Below are 22,354 nucleotides of genomic sequence, written 5' to 3'. Positions count from 1 at the left end.
TAAGAGGATAAAGTGAAACAGAATGAAATAAGTCAGGCATCCAGTTTCGGTATTTCCTGTTGTTAGTGCTAGAATTTTACGTTTTATGTTAAAAATGCAACATACTTAATTTTTCCTCTGATACTTACCCAATGTAATTTATATATACATATATATCCACATGCATGCACATACACATACATTGAGCCATATTTGATGACCAAAAAGGGAGAGGCCCCAAGGGCTCTTTGGTGTGCAATTAATATTTTGGCCAGAAAATCAGCAGATTGTTTCAGTATGGTTATGTGTTATGACATCATATTCCAGTAAAGTTATAATGAACAGAAATTTTGTTTGTCTCTGTGGCAAACCAAAATGAGTTTTGTAATTGTCAGCAGGCCTTAGTGATTATAGTGGCGCCCACTCCCTCTACTGTAGTTAAAGGTCTGTTAGCATTTCAGTTGTGGACCTTCTATTTTCAGAAGTTTATAATTAATTGTAAACATTTGCTCTATGGTGAAAGTTTGCCATATAAGATCTCAGTTCAGGAGTAAATTTCTGTTGTCAAATTGTCTGTTTTAAAGTTTTATAGTAGCACCAGTTAAAAATAAAGTTCTGTGGAGGTGGGAAAACTGAATTTTGTGAAATACAAAGTGAAAATGACCAGCGTTATTCATATTAGTCTGTCAGATTTCTGCATTAAAGGGATTAAAATAAGTTTCTGCATTAAAGGGATTAAAATAAAATAGATGATAGGAAATTGTGCACTCCAGTACACAATGTTTAGTTATTGTAACCAAAAGCAAATAATATTGTAGTTTTAATGCTTTTAATCTTTGTTTATAAAAACACATTTGAAATGCTTTATCTTAAATTAATAGAAAACTGTAGTTCAAGAAAATTGATTTTAAGTTAAGCGTTTAAAACAGCAACTTTTTCTTTTTTTCATACTCTGAATTCCTCTCCTTCATTTGACACTGTTAATTACTCCTGTCCCTGACATTGTGTTGTAATTTTTTTTCTAACTTTGACCCTTTTTCATCTCTTTCACTGCTGTCTATTGTTTCCTTTGAGCTTTGATCATAGGCATTAATCAGTTCCTAGCCTTAGGCTCTTTTTTGATTCCTTTACACTTACCCTTTCCAGGTGCTTATCCACTTGCATGGTTTCAATTATTGCCTCACAAATCTGCATCTTCAGTACCAATCAGCATTTCTAGTTCTTCACCTTCAGTAAACCTTCATTGATTAGTCCCATCTGCCTGGTGAATTCTTACATGATGGGCTCTTTCCAGTTTATCTCAGGTTGAACATAGAGCATCACTACTTGGATGTGCAGTAATTATCTAAAATATAGTAGGACCTCAATTGGACTTCTTTTGCTTGGAAGCAAACATTTTTAAGGACTGGAGTGATTTTTAACTAATTTTTTTCAGCATTGCAATTGTAAATCCACCATTCCATCAAAATCGATTCTGTTTATTTTGCTAAGTTGCTCAATTCAGTGGTCATATTTCTCAGTCATCATTTTACTTGACCTGTTAGTAGCATTAGATACAATTAATCCCTCCCTTCTCCTTGATAGACTTTTTTTTCCCATTTGGCTTTCAGGAAGGACATCGTGCTTGCTTGCCTTTTCTCCTATCATACCCTCCCACAGAGTTCTCATTGTTTTATGCCTTTAAATACTGCCTATATATTGATGATTCCCAAATTTTATCTCTACCTTGGACCTCTTTGCTGAAGTCCAGACTAATAAATTGAGTTGTTCACTTGACATCTATACTTGGGTGTCTAATAGGTCTAATAATCGAACATCTCCAAAACAGAGCTGTTGAAATCCACCCCCAGCAAACCCATTTCTTTTTTCAGTCTTCACTGTCTCAATAGATGGGTACTTCGTTTTCCAGTTGTTTAGTTCCAAAACCATGATGTCATCCCTGACTCCCCTCTCATATTCCATAGCCAGTCTTTGGGTAAACCCGTCATCTCTATTTCCAAAATTCATCTAGAAACAATGACTTCTCGTTACTTCCATTGCTACACCCTAGTTCAGGCCACTGTCACTTTTCCCCTGGATTATCCCAGTAGCCTATTAGATATCGTTGCTTCCAGCATTGTTCCCCTACAGTGTGTCCTCAAAATAATAATCAGATGGTTATTTCAAGAGATAAATCCGATTATGTCACTTCTCTGTGCAAAACCTTCCAGTGGCTGGTCATTTCACTTGGGGTAAAAGATGCTTACAGCAATTTGTAGGGAAGGCCCTGTGGAATCTTGCCACCTCTACTCGTCTAGCTTTTCCTCTCTCCCTAAACTTTTGCCAGAGAGGCCTCCTCCGAGTTACTTGAACATGCATGGCACACTCCTGCCTCGCTGCCCTTGCTGCTGGTATACTCTCTGCTTCAGATGCACTGTTCCAGATATCTGCATGGCTTGTTCCCTAACTTATTTCAGGTCTTTACACAATTGATATTTTCTCAATGGAACGTCTCTTGGCCACCCTATCTAAAAACTACCTCCCTGACACTTCTGAACCCTTTCCTCTTTACTTTTTCTTACATCTGTCTCTAGCATACTAGGTATTCTACATATTTTTCTTATTGTTTATCTTTGCTACTCTAAGTGTTGTTGTTCATTGTCACAGTCCCCTGTCATATAGAAGACACTCCATAAATAATTGTTGAATTAATGGATTTTATCACGTATCTTAATTTTTTCTCCTTAATTGCTTTTGGTTTTTTTTGTTTCTTCTTACAGCCTCTATTATCTTTTCATATCTGCATTATTGCAGCTTTTTAGTCACATGTCATTAGCCTCATTACCTCAGTCACCATAAAATGTATGAATATAACACTTCCTGCTTAAGAATTGGCCTAAACTCCTATTCCTTTGCTGAATCTGCTCTCCTTATTACTTTGCATTGTACTCAGTCCATTTCTCTGCTCCTGTATTTCTAATAATAATTATCTTCTGCAAAAAGCACAGTAATCTACATGTTGTTGCCTGAACAGTCTTGCCTGACCCAGCCTCTGTTGCAGCTTCACCAGACTGTTCACTTACTTCTGTCAAAATCTAACCAAAAACTTCTCACCAGGAAGTCTCCTGTGATATAATTAAATAATTTTTACTGTATTATTTTATGTTTAATGTTGTATTCTATATATGTTTTTCATGGAGATCAGTATAAGCTATTATCTATAGATGTATTGACTCACATTTTATCAAAGTATATTTTTGAGGTTAAAATTTTATTGAGTATAGCACATTATATAATTGGTATCATTTTAAACAAAATAAATCTTATGAATGATTGTAGAGTGGTTTTATTAAGCTAACTTTAATGTTTTTATTTTCTTATTTTAGGTATCATTGCCCAGTGCCTAAGATCTTTTATGTTCAGCTCACTGTAGGAAATAATGAATTTTTTGGGGAAGGAAAGACTCGACAAGCTGCTAGACACAATGCTGCAATGAAAGCCCTCCAAGCATTGCAGAATGAACCTATTCCAGAAAGATCGCCTCAGGTGTGGTGCTGGTGCATGTGACAGTCTCTTCTTTCTACTTTCCCAGTGAAACAAATCAGTGCATTTTATAATTAAAATAAATAAACTGTTCTGTTAGGAAGAATACTAGAGTGAAGACCTGCTAAGATTTACGTCTCAGACTGTCTACTATACTTGCTTCATGTGTTCCTGCAGGATGACTATACCTTTCAGAACTTTGATTCTTCCTTTGAGTTCGCTTCCCAGGCAACTGGGGATTTGGGGATGTATATGAGGATGAGAAATAACATTGATTTGGCTTATATTTCATACTATGTTTATTGAATATAGATTACATCGTGTGAATATAGAATCAAGGATTTAAAGTGGAAGAGATTTTATAGATTTTTTCAGTCCTCCTTTGTTTTACAAATAAGGACATTGAGTCTGTTCTTGAGTAATCTCACTCATTCTCCTGGCTTCAGCTACTTTCTTGACTGACTTCAAAATAGTATCTGTAGCTCAGGCATGTCCTATACATAGCATAGTGAGCTTCCTTTTTTTTTTTTTTTTTTTTTGAAATGGAGCATCGCTCTGTTGCTCAGGCTGGAATGTGGAATGCAGTGGCGGGATCTCGGCTCACTGCAACCTCTGCCTCCCAGGTTCAAGCGATTCTCCTGCCTCAGCCTCCTGAGTAACAGGGACTATAGGCGCATACCACCACGCCTGGCTAATTTTTTGTATTTTTAGTAGAGATGGGATTTCACTGTGTTGGCCAGGATGTTCTCGATCTCCTGACCTTGTGATCCACCCTCCTCGGCCTCCCAAAGTGCTGGGATTACAGGTGTGAGCCATCGCGCTTGGCAGCATAGTGAGCTTCTTACTTACCCTACAGTTCAAACTCTACAGTTTTCCTTTCCCCAAACCAATTGTTTCTTTCTCCTTTGATATTTATCTTAATGGCAGACTTGGGTGTTTTTCTGCTTGTACTCTTTCATGAGAGCTCCTGTCTATTTCTTGATCTGTTTTCCCATGAGATCATACACTTCTTGACAGCAGGAATACTGTCTCTTTCTCTCTAATAGTTACAGTGGGTTCAGCATATATGAGGCCTTCCAGAAGTATGTGTTAAATAAGTGAATAAGATAAACCGAGGCCTGTGCCAGACATAGATCTCCAACTAGGATGCTCCCGGTTTGCATCCTGCACTCTTTCTGTAACTTCATCCTCATAGATCACATTGGAACACCAGTGGTGGGGGAATTCCTGGGTGTTGGGGGTTGGGTGGGTAGAGAACTTTAAAACAAGAGAGCCAGGTCTAGGGATGTAGGCTAAACTCAAATTAGTGTATGGTTGAGTAAAAGATTTCCAGTCTGCATTAAATGCTTTTCCTTCAAGGAAAACAAACTAAAACCAAGTAACAAAAGCCTGGCAGCAAAGCTCTTGACTGCTGTGGTTACAGGACAATGCAGCAGATACAGTCTATAGTTTGTTGTTTCTTCTTGTAATTTGAATAGGCCATCTTGACTGTAGAATAAAAGTAAAGTTTGTTATAATGTCACGATTCAGTGTTATCCTATTTTTTGTGATTTAGAATGGTGAATCAGGAAAGGATATGGATGATGACAAAGATGCAAATAAGTCTGAGATCAGCTTAGTGTTTGAAATTGCTCTGAAGCGAAATATGCCTGTCAGTTTTGAGGTATGTACTCGGTAGAGATCTTCCCATTTTTTCCCTTGCTCTGGTTATTTTAAACAAACAGACAAACAAACAAATAAAACTAACTGGTATACTAGTATCCTGCAAGAGTTAATGTGCTTCTGTACGTTCAAACCCGGTATAACAAAATGATCTAAGCCCTGGTGAAAATAGAAATCATGATGATAACACAGATTCCTTCTGATTTTTTTATTTTCTGTATTAAGCCTTTTGTATACATGATATTTCAATTTTATAAAAGTTATTTTCTGGGTGTAGATAATTTGTGGTATCCTATAGGATTTGGTATTTTAAATAGGATTAAATTAAATTTATTCAAGTTAAGATTTAGTGAGGATTAAATTAAATTTATTCAAGTTAAGATTTAGTGACACATATGTTAATATCCAATTTTTTTTCAATTGTGTGGAGGCCAAAATATGTTTAACTTTAACCTCGACTAACAAAATCACCAAGAAGTAAGATGTAATGAAGCAACTCTTGACTTTACAGCTAGATAAATATATCGCAAATATATTCATAAAATTGTGTGAAATTTCAAAAAAGAAAACTTAAAAAAATAATTGTCATAATACTTCCCTTATTAAGAGGTCACTAATTTTACAACTTATGTCTGGAAAGTAGGCAAGAACCAGGAAATAAGCTGAAAGAGTTGTGGATAATCTTCCCTCACATTGTATGACATTCACCTACTAGAAAGCTCCCACTTCTTACTCATTGGCAGGATCATTTGAGTTGGACTGAGAAACTGTTAGCTTTCTCTTGGACACATTCTGACAAGTTGCATTATCTCAGTTGTCAGTCCACAGCATGTTAAAAGCAGCAAAATGAGGAAGTCAGGGAGAGAATGTACTTGAGAGCCTATTGGTCCAGCAAGAAATGATACGGAAAATTTGGAAAACTTGTGCTTATACTAAAAAATTATTGGGATTTTTTTTAAACGCTACAGTGAATAGGAACAGACAGTTTTATTATTCTTAGATGTTCTTGGGAACATCAATATATTATGGTATAGGATATCTGATGTTTATAATGATGATCTAATGTGAACAATTAAAGGTTAAATATTTAGTATTCTCTATTAAGTCAGTAATATCTATCTATCTATCTATCTATCTATCTATCTATCTATCTATTTAAATTGAGAAGAATGTCCATCAAAGTGTTTAAACAGTTTTGGTGTTTCAACTAGTAAACCTAAATTACTTGGAAAGTATGCTTATGATAAATTCCTTATCCCTAATAATGTCACCTTATTGATATATTGCGGTGCTTTCATTCCTTTTCCTAATTAGTATCCAATATTAGAAGACAAAATTTCAGTGTAATGTTAAATAGTAAACTACTTAAATAGGGCATCTTCTATAGGTCAGAATTTTGAAGGAGACTAAAGTTTTGAGTCCTCAGGATTTGGAAGACGTATTTCCTCCAAAAGCTGGCATAGTGTAAAAGTGAGAGCAGATTAAACAAGGTTTAGTAACATTACATTCATAGTTGACAGATCCATAACTCATTGTTCTAGAAAGCTAGGATTTTTTTTGGCATACCTACTTACCTTTTTAAAATCATGCGACAAGAATAAATTTCCCTTTCTATAAAACAGCCTTTGACATCTCTATCAAAAACAGCTTACTTTTCATCCATCAACTGTTTTTGAGAGGCTTCCACAGGCATGGTGCTTTGTGGTTTATAGAACTACACGTTTCTCCAGTAATTTACTCATACATAGGAGAAAGTTAGATATATTTAATTATATACAAATTATCATTCTAGATGGCCTATCAAATATGGTATCTAATCTAATGGTATTTTTTTTTTTTTTTTTGAGACGGAGTCTGGCTCTGTCCCCCAGGCTGGAGTGCAGTGGCGCGATCTCGGCTCACTGCAAGCTCCGCCTTTTGGGTTTACGCCATTCTCCTGCCTCAGCCTCCCGAGTAGCTGGGACTACAGGCGCCCGCAATCTCGCCCGGCTAATTTTTTGTGTTTTTTAGTAGAGACGGGGTTTCACCGTGTTAGCCAGGATGGTCTCGATCTCCTGACCTCGTGATCCACCCATCTCGGCCTCCCAAAGTGCTGGGATTACAGGCTTGAGCCACCGCGCCCGACCTCTAATGGTATTTTTGATGTTCTTAAATTTGTGCTCCATAAGACATGGAGAAACTGTAATTAGAATTATCTGTTTTAAACTAATAAAAAATCATTTTGACTGTGAATCAAATGTGTTTATTTAGATTTCTTTTGTTTCAGCTGTATTAAGCATCAAGTATCATAAATAGTTCCAATAAAATACCTTCATAATAGCTTTCTTAAAGAAATACTATAATTTTGGCATAATACTAATTTTGGTGTTGATATGAATATTAAGTCATACTATAAGAATACATCTTAAGTGCCTATCCATTATTTAATATTTTACTTGTATTTAATAGGTTGTTAAAGAAAGTGGACCACCACATATGAAAAGCTTTGTTACTCGAGTGTCAGTAGGAGAGTTCTCTGCAGAAGGAGAAGGAAATAGCAAAAAACTCTCCAAGAAGCGCGCTGCGACCACCGTCTTACAGGAGCTTAAAAAACTTCCACCTCTTCCTGTGGTGGAAAAGCCAAAACTATTTTTTAAAAAACGCCCTAAAACAATAGTAAAGGTAAGTTTGTGTTTGTGAACATCAGTCAGTTTTACTAAGTAAGTATTATAGTAGCTATAGATAAGCATTTTTCTATAAGTCAGGTCCCTGAACTTACAGATTGTATACAGTCCTGAAATCAGGGCAGGGCATGTGACTATAAATTAATGACAGTTCTGTTTTGCTTTTTAAATACTTGTGCACCTGAATTTGTTCATCAAATAATCATAATCTTAGGTATTTATATATATTTTTTGTTGTTTAAAAAGTGCTTCCCCATTCATGTCACCTTTACTATAACTCCTCATGACTGTGTAAGGTAGATGATGTTAGCCCTCATTTTACAAATAAGATTTTACAAAACATGTTCAAAGAGTTTGCCCATTTTTATTCAGCAGTCATGTCGAACCACCTGAACTGCTGTCTAATCCAGTGTTCTTTCTGCACACAAAGCTGTTACATAGTAACTTCTTAGGATATCATGAAATGGTAACAGGATACATACAAAAAAATCATATGACTAATACTAACACTGATAGCTGCAGCAGCTGGAAATCATAAAGCACTCCATGTGCCAGACTTTGTCCCAACACTTTGCATGCTTTAATCACATTTAATCCACATAGTAACCTTATGAAGTAGATGGTCTTATTTTGTTGCCATTCATTCAGACGTGTATACCTTGAGAAAGAAGAATATAGAGCATACAGCTTTTCAAGATGTTGTGACTCTTTTATTGGGTCAGAATTTATTTACGTTAGTAAGAGAAAAAAGGTAAATATGAGAGGAATGAGATGAATCAGCATTTAGTAGAGGACAGTGCCCGTGAATGCTTGACATGTATGACATGTCTGGAGCTAGAGTTTTGTGTTTCCAGAGAAAGCCTTAAATTGCCAGCATTTCAGTTGCTGGCTCAGCCTCACTGATTTAGCAGCCTTCTTCTGATTAGGCTGTACTAATGAAGGATTACAGATAAATATATTTAATCTCAATGGATTTCTTTTGTTTTGATTGCACAGTGGCACAATTTAGGTATTTTTACAGGTTTTATACCTTTGTACCTTTGTTTTATTTAAAATACATACATACATATATACAAAATAACTACTTAAATACTTGTTTTAATGAATGCTGACATTACTTCACTTAGAAGACGTAGTAGGTAATGCATTCCATGAACTGGAATTACATGTTATATGTAAGATAGACTAAAAATAAATGCAAATAGCTCTACTTATCATGAGTCATAGTGGTTCCAAAGAGGACTGGCACTTTCATTCATATGCTCCTCCTACACAGTCAGGAGTAGAATATAGCTATTAAGAGAATGACCTTTGCAGTCAGTTTTGAGTATGAATCCCTGTGGCCTGAGCAAGTTACCTAACTTTAAAAATATTTCTTCATTTATGAAGTGGGAATAGTAATTGACCTTGCTGTATGGGATTGTTAGAAGTATTAACTGAAACAATGCACAAAATGCATTAGTAATTATTAATTACTAATTATTAATTATTAACAATTATTAATTGTTATTAATGATAATGCAAATACTGTAATAAATAGCACATATTAACTATTGGTATTTTGTATCTAATACTGCCTATTCACATTTTATGTTTATGTGAATGTGTCCATGAACTGTTTTCTTAAATCTATTAATATATAAAATTTATGGCTTTTCTAAGATGGAAGAACAGCATTTTATGTTGGAATGGTGGCACAAAACTTGTCACATAACTTCTGTGTAATCTATTTAACTAAGTTTTATCTTGATAAATTAAGAATAATAAACCAGGCTGGGCGCAGTGGCTCACGCCTGTAATCCCAGCACTTTGGGAGGCTGAGGTGGGTGGATCATTGGAGGCCGGGAGTTCGAGACCAGCATGGCTATCATGGCAAAACTTGGTCTCTACTAAAAATACAAAAATTAGCCAGGTGTGGTGGCAAGCGTCAATCCCAGCTATAGCTCAGGAGGCTGAGGCATGAGAATCACTTGAACCTAGGAGGCAGAGGTTAAGGTGAGCCAAGATCACTGCCTCTGCACTCCAGCCTGGGTGACAGAATGAGATTCCATCTCAAAATGATAATAATAATAAATTGTTAGGCTAGAAAAGATCTGTACATTTCTATAGTAGGATATAAATCTAACTCTTGTTTTAACTATAGCTATTAAAAGCAAGATTATTATTTAAATGTTATTCGCCAGAGGTGGGATACAGGAGAAACATTTTGAATTCTCAGTTACTTGCTACTGCTTCCAGTATATGAGCAGTATTATCCCAGAACTTCCCTCCGATGCATCATTCAGATCTCAGCATAAAGTTGACTTTTTTAGGGACTCCTCTGGTCCTCTCCTACTCCCAGACTAGGTTAGCCTCCTGCATTTTTCCTCATATACATCACACTTGGAGTTACTTTTGCCATGTCTGTCTTATGTTAAAATAAAGCTTGTAGATGCTTTGTGAAATGTAAGATCATTTTGAGAGAACAATGTGTATAATGAGTTGGAATCTAGATAATTTTATGTTCATACCTTATAATATGTCAGCTGGAATAGTATCCTGATTTTCAGCGTTTTCCTCACTTCCTTGTATGGCTTATACATTGAGGGTCTATAGTTTCTTACACTCAATGGAAGCAGAGAAAATATCTGATCATTTGCCTTGGTTTTATTTAAAGGAATAAAACAATCACATTGTCTCATTTGATCCTCTTAATCACTCTGTGATCCAGCATTCATTTCCATCTTACAGATTAGTCCCTTTATATTTAAGAAACCTATCCAGGATTCTGTAGCAGAGTCAGCTTTCTGATCCAGTTGTCACATCTGACTGCAGTGCCCATTTGATACTGGTTAATTGTGAACTTTTGGATTTTCAGATTCACTGTATAGGGTTATCCTGTTAACATGTAAAACTGCCTTGATAATGTCTTTGTGTTTACATTCTGTTTTTAAATGTAGTTCTCCTCTATAAGACGAGACTTCAAAGAGGGCTTTCTAATCTTAGAGATCAAATGTTCTGGACACAGTTATTACAGCACTGTCTTTATTGGTATATAGAATGATGATTTAAGATTTGCTGTCCAAGGAATAATTTAATTGTCAAAGGTGCTGGTAGTTCATTTCAGTCAGAGTGAGAAACCAAGTAATCCCCTCCCCACCCCACCCCTTTTTTTTTTTGATACAGGGTCTCACTCTGTCTCCCAAGCTGGAGTGTAGTGGCACCATGATCTCGTCTGGCTGCAATCTCTGCCTCCTGGGTTCAAACGATTCTCCCATGTCAGACTCCAGAGTAGCTGGGACTAGGCATATGCCACCATACCTAGCTAATTTTGGTATTTTTTGGTGGAGATGGGGTTTTACTATGTTGGCCAGGCTGGTCTTGAACTCCTGACCTGAAGTGATCTGCTTGCCTTGGCCACCCAGAGTTTTTTTTTTTTTCTTTGAAATGGGGTCTCACCCCTGTTGCCCAGTATGGAGTGCAATGGTAGGATCTCAGCTCACTGCAGCCTTGATTTTCTGGTCTCGGGTGATCCTCCCACCTCAGCCTCCCAAGTAGCTGTGACTACAGGCACAACACCATCATGCGCAGCTAATTTTTTGTATTTTTTGTAGAGACAGGGTTTTGCCATGTTGTGCAGGCAGTTCGCAAACTCCTGGGTTCAAGTGATCTGCCTACCTCGGCCTCCCAAAGTGCTGTGATTACAGGCGTGAACCACTGCACCCAGCCCCAAGCAATTCTTAATGTACACAGAACTCCATCATTATCTAAATTGGATTTATGTATCTGATTCTTTTCATTGCAATCTATATCAACAATAATTTCCTTGGAACTCAGAGACATTCTTTGAGTCAAATTAAACAGAAATAAAGACAGTATACCACTGGAAACACATTCCTATTTATTTAACATCTTCATGAACTGGGCATACTCCTTCTAGCACTAGACTCAGAGCTTCTCTTTATCTTTTCATTGGAATCTCAATCTTAGACTTAGGAATTATTATGTGGGTTTGTCTTTTCTCATCAGTCCTTCTTGATTCCCCTTATAATTAATTTAATTTAATTTTTTTTTTTTAAATTGAAACGGGGTCTTGCTCTGTTGCCAGGCTGGAGTGTAATGGCACGATCTCGGCTCACTGCAACTTCCGCCTCCTGGGTTCCATTGATTCTCCTGCCTCAACCTCCCGAGTAGCTGGGATTACAGGCACATAACCACGCTCAGCTAATTTTTTTGTATTTTTAGTAGAGACAGTGTTTAACCATGTTGGCCAGGCTGGTCTTGATCTCCTGACCTCGTGTTCCACCCCCCTCGGCCTCCCAAGGTGCTGGGATTACAGGCATGAACCATCACACCCGGCCCTGTATTTAATTTTTATTTTTCAGGATATAAGTAGAAGTTGAAACCAGTATTTTATCAAAAGCTAAAAGTTTATTTTGCTCTTTCCTTTCCCTTCATCTAACCATTGCAGCAGTGAAGTTCTCAGTCTTTTTCCTCCTCTTTCCCTAAGCTGTTCTTCTACTTCTAGGTGTTGACTTTCATCTTTAAATATGTGATTCCCGAATACCATATGCTCTGCACTGCCTATTAGACATCTCCACTTACTATTTCACGGGTGCCTCAAATTTGGGCCCAAATTCATCATGTTCTCTTCTAAACCTCTTTCTCCTGCAGCGTTCTTTATCTCAGTGACTGGCACTAACATCCAGCTGCTGAAACTGCTGGGGGTCATTTTTAACTTCTTTTTTTTTTGAAGATGGAGTTTTGGTCTTGTTGCCCAGGCTGGTGTGCAATGGCGCTATCTCGGCTCACTGCAACCTCGGCCTCCTGGGTTCAAGCGATTCTCATGTCTCAGCTGAGATTACTGGTGCCCGCCACCACGCCCGGCTAATTTTTGTATTTTTAGTAGAGACGGGGTTTCACCATGTTGGCCAGGCTGGTCTTGAACTCCTGACCTTGTGATCCACGCACCTTGGCCTCCCAAAGTGCTGGGATTACAGGAATGAGCCACTACACCCGGCGTTTGACTTCTCTCTTACCCCTTATGTCCAATCACTTATTAAGTCCTATTTAGTCTGTCACCTAATATTTCTTTTTTTTCTTTTTTTTTTTTTATGAGATGAGTCTCGCTCTGTCGCCCAAACTGGAGTGCAGTGGCGTGATCTCGGCCTCCTGGGTTCAAGTGATTCTCCTGCCTTCCTCAGCCTCCTGAGTAGCTGGGATTACAGGCATGGGCCACCACGCCTGGCTAATTTTTGTATTTTTAGGAGAGACGGGATTTCACCATGTTGGTCAGGCTGGTCTCGAACTCCTGACGCTGTGATCCGCCCCGCCTTGGCCTCTCAAAGTGCTGGGATTACAGGAGTGAGCCACTGTGCTTGGCCTCGTCACCTAATATTTTTTAAGTTGGTTCCTTTCTTTCCATCCCTTCTACCACTCTTTGGTCCAACTCACAGTCATCTCTTAACCTGAACTACTACAGTTAAGGTTTTAACTGACTACAAGTACTCTTGACACCAAATGATCGTTTAAAAAGTATGATCTTTTAGAGGCACTTGTCTAATCATATCATACCTCTGCTTAAAATCTTTTAGTAATTTTCTTACTCTTTGGATAAAGTCCAAAATCCTAAACTTAGTTTGAAAGACCATGAGAGATCTGCCTGGAGGCTGTACCTGGAGCACCATACTAGAAATTGTCTGGACGAAATGGCAGCAATCATCTGGAAGAGCTAAGACTGCACAGTGGCTTTTACATAAGTTTAGTGTAACATGTAATCTGTAACAGAGTGATTATCCATGTCTCTACCGATAGTAGAGACAAGAATAAATTTTCATAGGTGGAAGTAAAGTTTTGACCATATAATAGATGCAAACTTATTTCTAGGAAAAATACATGAAGAAAGTTCATATGCAGAAAGACCATTTGGTTTCCAAGAATTTTTGCTTTTATGTTATAATACATGCAAAAAGCTGTGTATAAACTTGTGTATAAGTAAAAAAGCATACTAAGTGTGAGAAAGACCTACTGCCCAACTTGAGTATAAAACATTTCTCAATAAGCTTTGAAGCTCTCTGTGTGCTCCTCTTCCATCACGTCCTCATGCAATCTTCCCTAGGCAACCTCTATCATTAGTTTGTATGACCATTTCCTACCTTACAGTTCTACTGTGTTTGTTTTTCTAAAAAATGTTATTTGTTTAGTTCCTTTAAACAACTTTATTGAGGTATAATTGACATAGAATGAGTTGTACATGTTTAAAGTGCACTGTTTGTTTTCATATTTGTTTGCATGTGTACAACCATGACCATAGTCAAGATAATGAACCTATCCATTCCTCCCAGAATTTTCCTCATGTTCCTTTGTAATCTTCTACCTTCATTTGCTAAGAAACCACTCTTTTTTTGGCTGGCTTCTTTAACCCAGCATAATTATTTTGAGATTCGTCCTTATTATTGCATGCATGAATTGGTGGTTCTGTTTTTTTGCAGGTAATATTTCATTGAATTGATATACCACCACTTGTTTATCCATTCGCCTGTCAGTGGATATTTGATATTTGGGCTGTTTCTAATTTTTGGTTGTTACTCATAAAGCAGCTATGAACGTTTGTGTATATATCTTAAGAGCATATGCTTTCATTTCTCTTGGGTAAATCCTTCAAAGTGGAATGGCTTGGTCATTTAGTAGGTATATAGTCAACTTTAGTTTTTCAAAGTTGTAGCAGCTGTGCTCTTTTAAATTCTCATCAGCAGTGTGTGAGAATTCCAGTTGTTTCACATCCTTGCTAACACCTAGCATAGTCAGTTCTTAAAATTTCAGATGTTCACATACATGGGTATTGATACCTCATTTTGGTTTTAATTTATATTCCCTCTGTGGCAGATGATACTGAGAATTTTTTATGTGTTTACTGTCACATGAGGCCTGATGAAGTGTTTATTTAAATTTTTTACCAGCTTAACAAATTTTAATTGCTTATTTCAAATAATAATAAATTTATTATTGAATTTTTAGAGGTCTTTATACACTCTGGATACAGGTGCTTTATCACATATGTAGTTTGCAGATATTTTCTTCAAGCCTGTGACTTGTCTTTTTCAAAGAGCAGAAGTTATTGATTTTGAAGATTTATTATATTTAATTTATGTTATTATTTATATTTTTGTTTTGTTTTATTATTATTAGTTTTTTACATGGAACTTGATTTTGGTGTTATATCTAAGAATTGTTACCTAACCAAGTTACAAAAATTTTTCTTCTGGAAGTCTTATAGTTTTAGAAATTACATTTGCATCTGTGAGACATTTTGAGTTAATTATTTTTATAAATGGTATGAGGTTTGGCTTGAAGATTTTTTTTTCCTTTTTCTTTTTACATATGAATAGCCAATTGTCCCAACATTATTGGCTGAAAAGACTACCCCGCTGAATTCTTTTTGTACCTTTTTTGAAAATCACGTGACCGTGTGTGTGTGTGTGTATCTGTGTCTGGGCACGTATTCTGTTCCATTGGTCCCTTTGTCTGTCTTTATACCAATACTACATACACTGTCTTGAATGCCATAGTTTTATAATCTTGAAATTAGGTAGTCTGAGTCTTTTTTTTTCCCCCCAAAGTTTTGGTTCTTTGTCCTTTGCATTTCTATATGAATTTTAGCGTCAGTTTACACATTAAATTTTAAAAAGCCAACTGGGGGCCAGGTGCGTACTCATGCCTGTAATCTGAGCACTTTGGGAGGCCGAGGTGGAAGGATCACTTGAGGTCACGAGTTTGAGACCAGCCTGGCCAACATGGTGAAACCCTGTCTCTACTAAAAATACAAAGATTAACCAGCCTTGGTGGCATGCACCTGTAGTCCCAGCTACTTGGGAGGCTGAGGCAGGAGAATCGCTTGAACCTAGGAGACCAAGGTTGCCATGAGCTGAGATCACGCCACTGCACTCCAGCCTGGGCAACAGTGAGACTCCGTTTCAAAAAAAAAAAAAAAGGAAAAAAGTCTACTGGGATTTTGAGGAGAATTGACATCTTATTGTTGAGTCTTCTGATCTGTGAACATGATATATTGACTATTTAGATCTTAATTTCAGCAGTATTTTGTAGTTTTAGTGGGCTTTACATAAAATATACTATATATATTATTCTGTGCTTGCTTTTTTTACTTACTATTCTTTCTGAAATTCATTCATCTTGATGCATGTAGCAATAATTAATTCATTTTCACTGCTATATACCATTTCATTATATGAACATGCTGTGATTTATCTGTTCTTTTGTTGATGAATATTTGTGCAGTTTTTTTTTTCTATTTCAAATAATTCATCTGTGGATATTCCTGTATATATGTGTGCATGGGTTACGGTTTTCTAGGGTATATATGTGCCTAGGAATAGGCTAGTTGGGGTAGGATGTACCATCTCAGGCTTTACTAGACATTGCCAGGTTGTTTTCCGATTTATAGTACTCCCAGTGTTTTATAAGAGTTTGTGTTACTCCCCATTCTCACCAGTTGGGGCTGTTAGACTTCTTAATTTTTGCTAATTTGGTGGGTGTGAAATAGTATCTTACTGAAGTTTTTAATATGTATTTTCTGTGTCCTAGAGGTTATCATTTCATATGTTGAGTTTTTCCTTATGTGACGTATTTATTTATCTCTTTTGCCCATTTCCGTTTTGTATTCTCTTTTCTTAATACTTTTAGGAGTCTTAAAAAATATATTTTGGATACTGGTTATGTCTTTTTAAAGTTATGTGTGTTGTGGCTGGGTGCTGTGGCTCACACCTGTAATCCCAGCACTTTCGGAGGCCAAGGCTGGTGGGATCACCTGAGCTCAGGAGTTCAAGACCAGCCTGGCCAACATGATGAAACCCCATCTCTACTAAAAATATAAAAATTAGCCGGGCATGGTGGTGCGCACCTGTAGTCCCAGCTATTTGGGAGGCTGAGGCACGAGAATCGCTTGAACCTGGGAGGCGGAGGTTGTGGTGAGCTGAAATTGCACCACTGTACTCCATCCTGGGCAACAGAGTGAAACTCTGTCTCAAAAAAAAAAATAAATAAAAATAAAATAAAATAAAATAATACGTGTTGCAAATATCTCTTCCCAGTTCATGGTTGGTCTTCTTATGTTCTTTTTGATGTTTCTTGATGAACAGAAGTTGTGAAGCACCTCTGGTATACTGAAGAGTTTGCCCAATTTAAAAAGCATAGTTGACCCAGCTTGCAATTAATACCTCTAAGCTCCACGTCCCATAGAAGCCTTGGTTACAGGTCTATTTTATGATTTTCCTTTATAAATATTCATAAATGACTCATTTTCTAGTCACAGTTTTGGGGTGTGGGGTGGAGGGAAGAAGCACCGTGTTTTTTAAGGATTCAATAACAAGTTTCACAAGCATATTTTAAAACTTTTCTTAAATTAATTTTAGGCTGGACCAGAATATGGCCAAGGGATGAACCCTATTAGCCGCCTGGCGCAAATTCAACAGGCCAAAAAGGAAAAGGAGCCAGATTATGTTTTGCTTTCAGAAAGAGGAATGCCTCGACGTCGAGAATTTGTGATGCAGGTATTTCTAACCTTTTAAAACTACTGAAAAGATTTAGAAATCCCCAGGATGGAATAGACATATGGGTGAAAGGCAAACTAGGACTTAATAGCAGAAAGTAAAACTGTTTCCAGTTAAAGCATTCATTCTATCCAGGCTCACCTACTAACTTGGGGGAAACATTCACGTGTCAAGGACATGTTACAACAGACAACCTAAGTTTTCAAGGGACTCTGAGTTCATACAGGTTATTTACCATGGAGTTTATCATTTAATGTGTATCTCTTAACTTTTTATATTACATTTTGTAGCCGGAGTCTATTAACTACTGGGAATTGGAGACACATGGAATTAGAAACAAAATTTAGAAGGTTAGATGTGGTAGATGGATCAGGGTCAAAATCCTGAGCTTGTGGGGTGTCAGGAAAGTTAGAAAAAGAGAGCAAGCAGGCTAGCTAACCATCTGCTAGTGGGGGCTGAGGCACTCAGAATTGCTGAGATCTGACTGCTGCATTGTGTAGCCAAGAAAATCGAGGAATGGCTGCTAGTGTATTGGCAGATGGGCTAGAAATGAGGTAGAATGCCTAAAATGCTCTCCTTTTCAACCCCTACCTATTCATCTTCATTTGCCAGCTCAAACTCCAGTCTTAAGAAATTTTTCTTTTACTTTTTTATTACAATTTCAAACATATCCAAAAGTGGGGAGAGAATAGTAATGGACCATTAATATGCCCATCACTCAAACATCACAGTTACTAAGATTTTTGCCTCACTTGATTCAGCTATTAATTTTTCTCTTCTTCCTCTCTTTCTTCCTTTCTCTCTTCTTTTCCTGAAGTATTTCAAAGATAATTTCTAACTACATTTCATTTCAGCATTACATATTCAGTGTATATTTCTAAGAAATATGAAAGCTTTTCTTACATTAGACATGATTCTTTAGAATCATCTAATACCCAGTCTATATTTAAATTATTATTTTCCCCAAGCTGTTTTTAATGTTTTGTTTTATTTTTGGTGGGGCAGCAGGGTCTTGTTCTGTCAGCCAGGCTGGAGTACAGTGGCATGATCATGTCTCACTGCAGCCTTGATTTCCTGGGCTCAAGAGATCCTCCCTTTTCAGCTTCCTGAGTAGGTTAGGATTACAGGCATACACCACCATGACCAGCTGATTAAATGTTGTTGTTTTATTGTTGCTGTTTATAGAGACAGGGTTTTACTATGTAGCCCAGGCTAGTGTTGAACTCCTGGCTTCAAGTGATCCTCCTGCTTCAGCCTCTCAAAGTGATAGGATTACAGGCGTGAGCCACTGTGCTTAGTCCCAAACTGTTTTTTAAATAATTGGTTAGTCAAAGAGACTTTTTAGTTAAATCCAAGGATCTCACATTTTATGTAACTTAGATAAAATCAAAAACATTAAGTGCTAACCATGTGGCAGACATTTTGGCACTCAAATACAGTATCTCATATTGACTAACTTTCAGTGTACAGCTAAGTTGTGCCTTCCCTCCCAATTTATAATCTCCATATTTCTTTATCTTTCAGTACTCAATACAGTGGTTCATAAATAGTAGGACCTTAATAAACATTTGATAAGATATTTGCTGCCTGCCTTCCTGCCTGTATGGCTTTTGTTGGAGACGTAAACTTATAATGTAGTCATAGATAAGTCACTCCTGGGAACCCAGATATCCAAAAAGAGGGGAATTCTCTGGTTAGCAATCACATTATTGTCAAGAAGTTATTAGGATCCAGCACATGATTGTTTTGTTATTTTCACTGGTAAAATATGTTCACTATTTTTTTCCTTAACGTTCTTAGCTTTGAAGAATTCTGGAACATAGACTTTGAATGCCAAAGCTTGAAGAAAAAAGTCTCTTGAATTTTAGACATGTATTGGGAATATAAACTGGCTTTGGCTTTATTAAACAAATCCTTTTCTACAGAGTGTATTGAGTACCCCTTTTGAAAGAGGAATTTAGCATATCTTAGGCCAGCTTCCATTTTATGGGTATTCATAAACATTCTAGTCAAATGGGGACATTTGGCTGTGCTTTTAAATGTTTTCGCACTGAATTCATACTGTTTTTTCCCCTTCTGGAAGCCCCAGTGGATTCATTACAGTATTGCAGCAATTTTATCAAAGTAACGGCTTTTGTATAAACTACTTAGGCAATGTTATCATTTGTTATAATTGAATATGGAAGCAAAATATCTAGAGATGAGATGCTCATTTTTATCTATTACCAAAGAAAAAGTCTATATATTTTAAAATGGATACAGTTACTTATGTTGATTACTACATAAAGAAAACCTCCGATGACATTATTTGGGTATTTTATTCCAAAGCAGATTTCTTAAAGCTTTTCATTTTTTTGGTGAGGAGTATTTTAATCTTTCAAACAGAAAATAATGATAACTAAACCAAGTTGCATATCAGCACACTGTGTTATTATGTGATACTAATGTTTCAGCCTGTGATTAAGATCACCAGGTTGTTAAAAAATAAATAAAAATTAAGTTTTTGGTAAATTCTATTTCAGAACTTTTCAGTTTCTTAGGTTTTTGAGGATTTGATTCATGTGAATGAGCTGTTAAATTTAAAGACAAAGATTTGGCAGTCTTTGCTACATGGTAAAATAATTGAGCTTCTTTACAGATAGAAATTCACATTTAAATGTAGAGATTATATTTACAATAGTTATAAAATTTGTGACCTCTCAAGGAAGATGACTTGTGAAATTTATATATTTACTTAACTTTTATAATAAAGTGATGTTTTGAGTGACCGTTGTGTTTATTAGCAGAGAATGAAAGTCCTTGGGCAATGTGGTCTTTCTCTGTTAACAAATTACTCTGGGATAACTGCTTACAAACTATTCAACCATGGGATTATTAAAATTTGCGTGAGGCAAGGGCTGGGTGAATGGGTAAATGAATCTGGGAAGCACTTGTTTTAGAATAAGTTAGTCCTGAAGGTATCAGAATAGGCCAGATGGAAATCTAGCAGATAGAGAGAGAAGGTGAATACAGGGATGGGAACAGCATTACAGCTGACAAGTCCAAGACCAGGCCTCAGAGCAGTAGAGGAAGCTTCTGACATAACTGACCAAATCTTTTCACTAACAAGGATTCCAGCAACAACATAGGGACTGATGAAGCTGGGGGAACAAACCAAGCATTGGAAAAGATAACAGGTAACAGAGGTGACTCTAGCCAGGGGTTTGAGTAGATTATCCTTAGGGCCTGCCATGTTGAGGCAGACACTGTTATGGCAGGTGGTGTGTATTCATCTAGCTGTAAGTACCTGGTCTGACTATACTAGATTTGTGCTTCTCAGTGTGAAGTCCAAAGACTACTTCTGATTTGTCACAATATGGTGGTTTCCAGTTTCAGAAGAAAAGGCAATGAAATATTTAAAAAATATTTCACAGGTTTAAACTATACAATTTGTGATAGTTGTTACAGAAATTCTGTAAGGAATATACTTTCAGTGTTTCATGTGCTATATGAACTGTCATTTAGTTTGTCTTTACTGAAACTCTGTTAAAAGAGAGTACAGCTCCTTTTTTATATCATTTGCACATTGTTTATGTTTAAGTTTGTGTTTCGTTACCATTTTGTTGTATATTCTCCCAGTTCCTTAAAATTGGGTGGTTCACTTAAACTTAAAAGTAGTGTTGGAAATAATAACACAAATAAAAACTGTAAATAAGGAGGTAAGAATAAATGATGAACAGTACTCAAGTGTGGATACCAAATGGGAATTTGTATGTTCTGGGACAGATGAAATAGCCAATATTATGATTTTACACAAGAGACAAAAAAGAAAAGTATGGTTAGGAGTATCACGCTATATAGCTGAAAACTGAATTTTGTTGTCATTGTGAAATGTATTAAAGTGGCATGAAGCTATTATTGAAACTTTCTGATTTTTTTAAACAAAATGATAACTGATAAAACAATTCAACTTTTCAGATATGGATTGCCCATTCACTTTTCTGGCACATTTTTGTGCTAGTTTTTTAGAAAACTGATATATGGGAACCTCCTATATATTCTGGATGCGAGCCCTTTGTAGTTATATGGCATTTTAAATACCTTCCCTTGTGTTGTGACTTTCCTTTCTAAATAGTGCTTTTAGAAGAACAAGAGTAATTTTTAATGCAGTCAAATTTAAATTTTTCCTCATATTAACTTTATAATAAGTCTAGATATCCAGACAATTAAGTGTCCCCCACCTTGTTCTTCCTCAAAAGGATTTTGGCTGTTCTTAGCACTTCGCATTTCCATGTAAATTTTGGAATCATCTTGTTCAAGTATTATAAAAAGATGTAAGGAATTTTGATTGAGTTTTCATTGAGTTCAATTAATTGAGTTTAGGTCAATTTGAAGAGAACTGATGATATTACGTTAGTATTGTCTTCAATCCATGAACATGGCATTTTGCTCTATTTATTAGGTGTTTCTTAAAGTTTCTGAATAAGGCTTTGTTTTCTATGTAGAAGATTTGCACATCCTAGGTATTTGATTTTCATTTAATGTTAATGGTATCTTTTTAATATTTTTCGTCTTCTACTTGAATGTTGATGGAATGTAGAAATGCAGTTCTCTTTTTCATGCTGAGCTTGTTACAATCTAATTGATTCTTGTAATTCATCTGTGCAGTTTCTTAGCTTCTTTATATATGAAATCACATCTATAAATAATGAGTTCTTTTCCCTCCTGATTCTTTTTTTACTTTTTCTTGCCTTATTTCTCTGTCTAGGATTTGTGTAAACTTTTAAACAGTAGTAATAATAGGGAACATCCTTGTCTCATTTCTTTTTTTTTTTTTCCAGGTAATTATAAACACCCTTTAATACTATTAAAGGAAAACTTACTTCCAATCATTGAGATTTATTAAAAATCTTTAATTTTTTATTTTTTATTTTTTATTTATTTATTTTTATTATACTTTAAGTTCTAGGGTACATGTGCATAACGTGCAAGTTTGTTACATAT

The 22,354-nt window shown here is 36.3% G+C and overlaps 1 protein-coding gene across 7 annotated transcripts in view; it reads left to right on the top strand.

The window, feature by feature from the left end:
- The window catches only part of STAU2 (staufen double-stranded RNA binding protein 2), a 344,502-nt gene that overhangs the window by 136,661 nt on the left and 185,487 nt on the right, over positions 1-22,354 (top strand). For all 7 annotated transcript variants that reach the window (XM_017851604.1, XM_017851602.1, XM_017851600.1 and 4 more), the window contains 4 exons: positions 3,345-3,504; positions 5,057-5,164; positions 7,612-7,824; positions 17,234-17,371. In XM_017851604.1, coding sequence (XP_017707093.1) covers positions 3,345-3,504; positions 5,057-5,164; positions 7,612-7,824; positions 17,234-17,371 — 619 coding nt within the window. The remainder of the gene's footprint in view (positions 1-3,344; positions 3,505-5,056; positions 5,165-7,611; positions 7,825-17,233; positions 17,372-22,354) is intronic.

The sequence above is a fragment of the Rhinopithecus bieti genome, unplaced genomic scaffold, assembly GCF_001698545.2.
Source record: "Rhinopithecus bieti isolate Rb0 unplaced genomic scaffold, ASM169854v2 scaffold_32422, whole genome shotgun sequence".
Lineage (NCBI taxonomy): Eukaryota > Metazoa > Chordata > Mammalia > Primates > Cercopithecidae > Rhinopithecus > Rhinopithecus bieti.
Note: the sequence above shows the minus strand (reverse complement) of the source record. Positions and strands in the feature narration are given on the sequence as shown.